This window comes from Charadrius vociferus, unplaced genomic scaffold (genome assembly GCF_000708025.1).
Source record: "Charadrius vociferus isolate BGI_N301 unplaced genomic scaffold, ASM70802v2 scaffold147, whole genome shotgun sequence".
NCBI lineage: Eukaryota > Metazoa > Chordata > Aves > Charadriiformes > Charadriidae > Charadrius > Charadrius vociferus.
In genome coordinates this window covers 8259919-8267296 of record NW_009649570.1, presented here as the reverse complement: position 1 = coordinate 8267296, position 7378 = coordinate 8259919, and the positions used below count along the sequence as shown (strand labels likewise).

The 7378-nt window shown below is 39.8% G+C and overlaps 1 protein-coding gene across 1 annotated transcript in view; it reads left to right on the top strand.

Moving 5' to 3' along the window:
- Window positions 1-1509: 1509 nt before the first annotated feature.
- The window catches only part of LOC104291011 (inducible T-cell costimulator-like), a 9699-nt gene continuing 3830 nt past the window's right edge, over window positions 1510-7378 (top strand). Inside the window, exon 1 of the mRNA XM_009890209.1 lies at window positions 1510-1568. Within this exon, the coding sequence (XP_009888511.1) occupies window positions 1511-1568 (58 nt within the window). The 5' untranslated portion in view covers window position 1510. The remainder of the gene's footprint in view (window positions 1569-7378) is intronic.

Here is a 7378-nt window from a genome sequence, read left to right as displayed (position 1 = left end):
CTGCTCTGTTGTTTCAGCACTTCCCATAAGTTGTTATGGGGGATGGGAAAGATGGTTCTACCTGGAATCTCAGTAGATCCCAACATGGGTCATAACTTCACAGGCAAAGCTCAGGAGTCAGATGTATCTTTTTTCAGCTTTATCATTGCTTGAATCTCCATATATTACTATTAAGCTTCAGAATTAAAAGCGTACTTCAGAAACTTTCTCTAGTTAGAGTTGCTTAAGTTTGGCTCCAGAGACCAGAGCTGAAAATTTACACCAAATCCTGACTTGACTCAGGCTTAGCACTGATTTTATTTTAACAAAAGGCAAAGATTTGCTGGGCTTTGCCAAGATTTGAAGAGAGTAGAACTCTCTGCCAGTGTCCATGTGAACAGATCTTTAGCAATAGTAGTGAAAGAAATTAAATCACTTTTTGAGGAAAAGTAAACCAACACGTGACAATTTATTCACACAGTACAAAGTAGGAGTGAATCTGTAACCCAATCCTGTTATTTACAAATTATTTGGTGCCAGTGCATGACCATTACAAGGACTCAGCCCCAGGAGCGTTTGTCAGGCACCACTATTAGTCCTTTGTGTCTTTGTGCAATTGGAAATGCTAACTCCATCTACTATATTAAATATGATATAGAAGCTGCTTTTCCAGCATGTTATCTGCACTAAAATTAGTATTACAGGCATAAATAAATAGCCAGTTCTAAATTATTGTAGAACGTGTTATCCCGAAGGGTCATAAAACATTCCCAGAATACAGATGGATAGCAGGCCAGAGCAGAGTATGCTGCACAAAAACAGGGAGAGGGAAGGAAACTTTTGACCTAAGGCCCAAGGGCTCGGGGTCAGATCTCCTCCTCTCACAGAGCCACATGAAGTTTCCCATGTCCATGCAGAGCAAGCCTGACCTCCAGGGTGGAATTCTTACATCGGACTGAGCCTTCAGAAGGTCACAGGGCTGAGGAGATCCTTCTGCGATTTGGACATGTTCTTCCAATGAATTCCAGGACCAGGACACACAAGAGACTCCTACTCTGCTGACAAATGGTTTCCACATAGAGCAAGACCATCAGTTACATAAGACCAGCTGAAACTGGTGGGGAGAAACCAGGTGGCCAGTTGCAAATATGTACGTATTGTTAGTTAATTTAAGGAACAAGTTGCTGACCATGGGCCATCTGCAGGAAGTGTACTGTAGATGACTATAGCCTCTGTCGTGATAGATTTAACCAGAAACAGCGTTTGCATAAGTGAACATCAAACGTAATGTCAGAAAATCTTTCATCTTCCTGTCTGTGACAGCAAGCCGTGAGGTAGGAAAAATAAAAAAGCAGGTGTGGGCGACAGCTAATGCTGACATAGCTATAACGTAGTCAGGGGTTAAATTAAAAAGTCCTTCTGATTATCATATAATTTCCCCTATTGCCCACAAACCACTTCCTTTTCTACCCATGAATTCTTCCCCATCTTCACAGTAGACAGAAGGCTGATGCCTCTGTGTCAGGCAAGCATGAAGACGGTTGCTGTAACTTTCTGTGTCCTCTGCTTTCAGCTTGAAGCCCTGTATGGTGAGTAGCATTTTGGATTATTCTCCTTGCAGTAGACTCTATGTATAGAGAAAGACTCCTTGCAGTCTCTATAACTCACCCAATGATGGGAGACAGTAAATAAGGCATGATAGCAAGGGGTTGGAGGAATAGAGGTAATTAAGGGAAACAGCTGCAAAAAGACCTCTCTCAACTTTAATATCACTAGAGTTGGCGGGAAGAGAATCCCTGCCAGCACAGGGCATTTGCTCTGAAACTAAAAAGTACAAGTTTTCACTGTTTATACTCTTTAGTCCATCTGCTCAGTGTTACCTTCTAGCTGTTTAGACTGTAGTGCTCCAGCCAGCTTTCCTTGCTGGGTAGAAGGTTTTATAGCAGCATGGCGGTGAATGGCTTAATAAAGAGAAGGCAAGTTATTGATACTAAACCTGCTCTTGTTTGGGCAGGGAATTTTTATACTATGAAAAATGTATATGGCATGGAAGAGTGAATGAGATCATTTTGGTGCAGGCTTGAAATGCAGACTGACTTAAAAGGAAGCGTAGCATTCCTAATGCTGTGTTTGAGAAGGCACATGGGGACAGCACTGATCTCAGTCCAGCCACAAACATCAATGTAGCATTTTACAAGATTCAGTGTTTAACCCAGCTATGCAAAGTAAAATACCAGAGCTCACATTTGTCTGTAGCCTCTCTGAAATCCACACATTACCGAGCCGGGATGGAAATACAGATAATATCTGGTTAAGAAGAGTCTTATTTTTCATACATATACTGTCCAAGGATTTGGTATGATGCATCATATAAGTAAGACCTGAGATTTAGTGTGCACAGTTACTAAGCACCATCTAAACATGGTCCTTTGAAAGTCATGCCAAGGGCTATCGAATACGTTTGCTTCTGAAATTCCAGTGATCCAGGATAGGTTTCCAGTCCCTCTGTATAATTTAAGCACTCCTGAGGTATCGTACAGAATTTAAGTTTTCATTTAAATAAAAAACAGTTTCCAGCTCTTTAGGCAACGCAGGTACCCTTCTGAAGGTTAACTAATACAGCGATAGTATACTGAGTTTTCAGATAGATTGAAAAGATGGGTGAAATCACAGGGAAGGAGGATTGTGATCAATATCTCTAAAGGGACATGAGCTGCTCTTTTTCTCCTTGAAAAGTTATTCTTAAATCTACTAACAAAAAATCCTCTCAATTTTGTTAAATATTTCTCAGCTAGTCAATTTAGCGGGTATACTTGACCAACATGCTTTTACATGTGGCTGGATCTATCTAAAAGGCCATTCCTCATGGGAAGAAATAGGCTGCAATTTTCAGGATGCAAATAATTGTTCTACCTGCTACCAGCATTTCTCCCTTCTTTCTCCCTTTATTCAAATATGGAGGACAGGATTTGGGCAGGGAGCTAGAGAGAAGAGGTGGCAGGAGAAAGAGACTGCCTGTAACAAGAAATGGTGTCTCTCGTTTTTTTTCCCTTACAGTGCTTTCAGCATAAAAAGTACTAATTATTATCATTCTTGCTAAAAAGAAAAGGGCTGTAAAAGATCATCTTGATGTAAGACACATTAACATGATACTCTCATTTAGAGAACAAGCTAGTGCTCCAGAGAATGTTACAAGCACTGTGACAAATTTTGGGGAGTAAAAGCAGAGTAAGTTCTGAGATGTTGCTGTGTTTTTGACTTAGTGATTAGCAAGCCCTATTTGTGATCTATGGATAGTTTTTTTCAATGTAAATAGGTAACAGAAGGTGATATATGTGTGTACACATGTATTATGATTTGGTAATCTAATTGTATTACAGGAATTGTTTGTAAGAGCATGGAGCCTCTCTGGTGCCTGTAGAGGAACGCAGGCAATGGAATTTTGGTGTACAGAGCTGTAGGATTCCATAGCACTTGAGGCCCTTGCTATGACATACTGCACATGAGCTTTTGCACGCCATCATTTGCAAAGCATTATCACTGTTCACCCACAGATCTCAATACAAGAGGAAATCACGGTCATTTCTTAGAAGGGTGTCTGAAATACTATCAAGAATGGCTGCTGTGTTAGTGGTATACTTTATAAGAATTTCCATATTTAACAACATCTGTTATATAATAGAAATAATTCAGATTATCGATGGCTTCCTAGAGTAATTCTGGCCATAATTTGCTTTGCCTAGAAGCACTGCTTTCCTTTCTTAATCCTTGATTCTTGAAAGATAGGAACATGTTAGTTTTAGGCATATGACTAATGGCACGGAATTGACAGTGTCATCTTTCAGAGTGCCTTGAAAGGTCAAAGCTATAGCAACTTAAAAAACTGTGTGTGGTTTCATTATGCATTTAGTACTAACAACACAAATGTGTGTCTTTTAAAAGCAGGGTCTGCAGTCTCCTTGCTCATCTTCAGAGGTGAACACACCCAAGTGAAATTATACTCGTTCTTTTTATCAGCTAATTAGTTTTCTGAGAGCTGGGGCAGATAAAACAAACAGCAAGAAAACCAAGCAAGAGTATTCTATTCTCCTAATCTAAACCCCGAGTTTTAAAATTAATTGAAAGTAGTTTTTAAACTTCTGTTAGGACTAAAATGCATAATGGATTGGTGATGTTTGCAAATAGCATTGGGTCTGCCAAAGAGCAACCAGAAAGCTGAAAATTTCAATCCCATTAAAACGAAAATAACCCACCTTCCATTGGCCTCAGTGTCCAAGCACACTACCATAGAAATTCCCAAACCTCTGCCAAAGTTCTTTCCCACTGCAGTAAAGGTGAAATCGAGACAGAATGTACAGGACTGTAAATACACATATACATAGAATGTACATACACAGACACTGTTTCATAGTTCAGCATAGCAAGATGTTACTTTCATACACATGTTCATCTCTTGGATTCACATCTGAACCACAGTATTTGTCTTGACATTCTGCTTCACATGAGGCGAGCCAGGAACACTACGCAACTCCACAGTGTGACACTGCTATGAAACGAATGAAAGATTTGTTTCCTCTTGTCTCAAAACCTTCATATGCAGTTGAATTAGCTCTTTTATGAAAAATACCAAAAAGGAACCTTATGGCCAAAACTAAGCATTTTTACTACTGAACCAGTAAGATTCTGCTGTTCACTTTCAACAATACCATGATGTAGTCTTTTATTCACATGTTTTTTGAGATAGTATTAGGTAGGTTTAGCGAGTTAATCTCTCAGTATTATTGGATGTTTAAACCCCAGTTTCCTATCTCCCATCCCACTAAATGTACATTTATTCTGACTATAGCTTGGCAAATGACATCCCAAATGTGTCTGGCCATTAACCACAGAGTGATACAGGTCCATAGGGTTACCCTAGGAATGAACTGGTACAAATGGGCACAGGAGAACAACCATCAGGCACAGGGAGGGGGGAATAAGACACCTTTTAGTATGCAGTGAGAGCACTCACATTAGGAGCTGATGCAGAATAGCTAGGGAGTTGGAAATTCATATTGGATCTCACCCATTGTGGTCATCCATGTAGACAATTTTGTGTTTTAATCTCAGGCACTGTTAATTTCATTTTTAAATGTGCTCCCTTTATACTATGCTAAGCACACTCTTCTATACGGTCACTTGTTTCAGAGAAATAATAATTGCATCACATTTACCCAAATGCTCACTCAGAGAAATACATTACTGAGTCTTTCTTGAAAATAGGCAGTTAAGGCTTCTGGGCCTGAGAGGACAAAATGATCTTTCAGCTTGCCACGAGGTCACTTAATGACCTCTCTCTGCCCTTTTCCATTAAAAACAAGGATTATAACCATGATCTCTGACACAGATTTTAAACCACCCGATATGAAAGGGTGATTTCATTAGCTAACTGCAAAACTGAACAATTCCCAGAGACAAACAGAGAAAGGAAATTCAAAACTGTTGCTTTAGTGCTCAGACTAGGGTAGCCCTGTGCTCCTCTGGGGCGTTGGGGCAATATGGCACTGCGTGGCTCTGTAGCTGCCCCGACAGAGTCACCATCTGCCTCTCCTCTCAGATGACCAGTGACAAACATAGAGGTCTCAGCTACAGGTGCATACTTCTCAAAAGTATCAGGTCAGTTTACATATTCACCATGCTCCCCCGCTTGTGCTATACCAATACACTTGGTTTTTTCTTTCCTTCCCTGAATAATTTGTCTGCTGTTGGGCTTAATTTTAAAGGTATATGTTACCAAACTAGAGGCCATTGAACTACTGAGCATTTTAAAAGACCTTTATTTCAAATGCTGTTCTCATAGCAGCTGTTCCTTTCACCACGCGACATGCAAGTCATCAAGAACTGTTTCTTTATTTGACCTTTGCTTTCAGCTTTTCAGACTATATACCATTATGAGGGCTTGCACTTTCTGTATCGTGCCTTCAGCATATCTAGAGCTCTATGTCACTGTGGGTTGGCGAGCTGTGTTTTGTCTGTCTTATCTTCACACCAGTGGTACAAGATGCCAAATACCTTGTCTGTTATCACAGACTTAAGTAATAGTCCTGAGAGAAGTACAGATATTAGAACTGTCGCTGAATTAGATAAGGGCGCTGACTGTGCACAGTAAACCAGGAAGAGTGTGATAACTAGGAAGAGGGTAGATCAATCAAAAAGGGATAACAGTTTCTATTGCTTTCCGACTGAGCATCACAAAGCATCTTCCAGAAGTCCATTAGCTTATGTGTCACACTAAAAATATTTTTAACGACTAGCATTCATTTCAATGCCCTTGCCAATGGTAGTTATTGGAGAGAAAGAATTTAAAGAAGGAAAAAGCATGGGCACTAAAAGATTGCCTCCATTGCAGAAAGAGTTGAGAGCATACAAAAGTACCCAAATGAGAATAATCTTCTGTTCCTGTGCATATGTAGGCTGGATGTCAAAGATAACAGGTGCCTTGGGAAAAAGATTATTTATACTGTGTAATCAGTGCAATACCTGGCACAATTGGGGATCTACTCTGTGTGGATCTATAGTACCATGTAGCAGTAAGAAGATGAATAAGATGGTGCATTGAAGTCTTTAAGTATTTGCCCCATAAAATAAAATCCTGATGTAGGGTATATTTCAGCCTAAACAGTCTCTGAAGAACTTACTCAGGCTACCAGAAAACAGGAAAAACAGATACAGGTTTTTTCTACTTGACTGCATACCTGTTTGTACCTTTAATTTTAGGGCATTGCAAAAAGAAAAATTCCAAAGGAAACACTATCAGGCTGTGCTATGCTGCCAGTACTGACATACAAACCATTTCAAAGCAGTAGATGCCACAAACCCAGCCAGGAAATTCCACTCTCTGTATTGCCATAGTGGGTGGTGACGGAGGCAGCGGATTAAAAAAGAAATCCAGAACAATTATTAAAAATGTGCCTGTCTCTCGTAATGGAGGCTGCCTATGCACAATGGACTGAATACAGTTTGATAATCACAAAGAGAAAAAGCTGCTATTCAAAAAGGAACAAAACCATATGCATTGCTTGAATTCTTTCTTGCTGTATGTGTTGGAGCATTTTCCAGATAGTCATTCTGCATGTGCCATAAGAAGATATTTTGATGCAGTGTTGAGCAGTAGGGCAAACATGAATGAACACAGACCAAAATGAGCATTTTGGTCTCGAAATAAAGTATAATGCTGGCTCATTGCAGACTCTGGATTCACGAGAAATCAAAAGTATGCTCATTTATTTGGGGGCAGATTTCCTCAGTATTTGGGGGAAAATTTTACTTTCATCTCAGCTTCTATGTATGAAGTTCACCTACTAGTGTGCAGAGGTGTTCTGAGAATTTGTAAAAGCTATATGTATGATCAACATTCCTG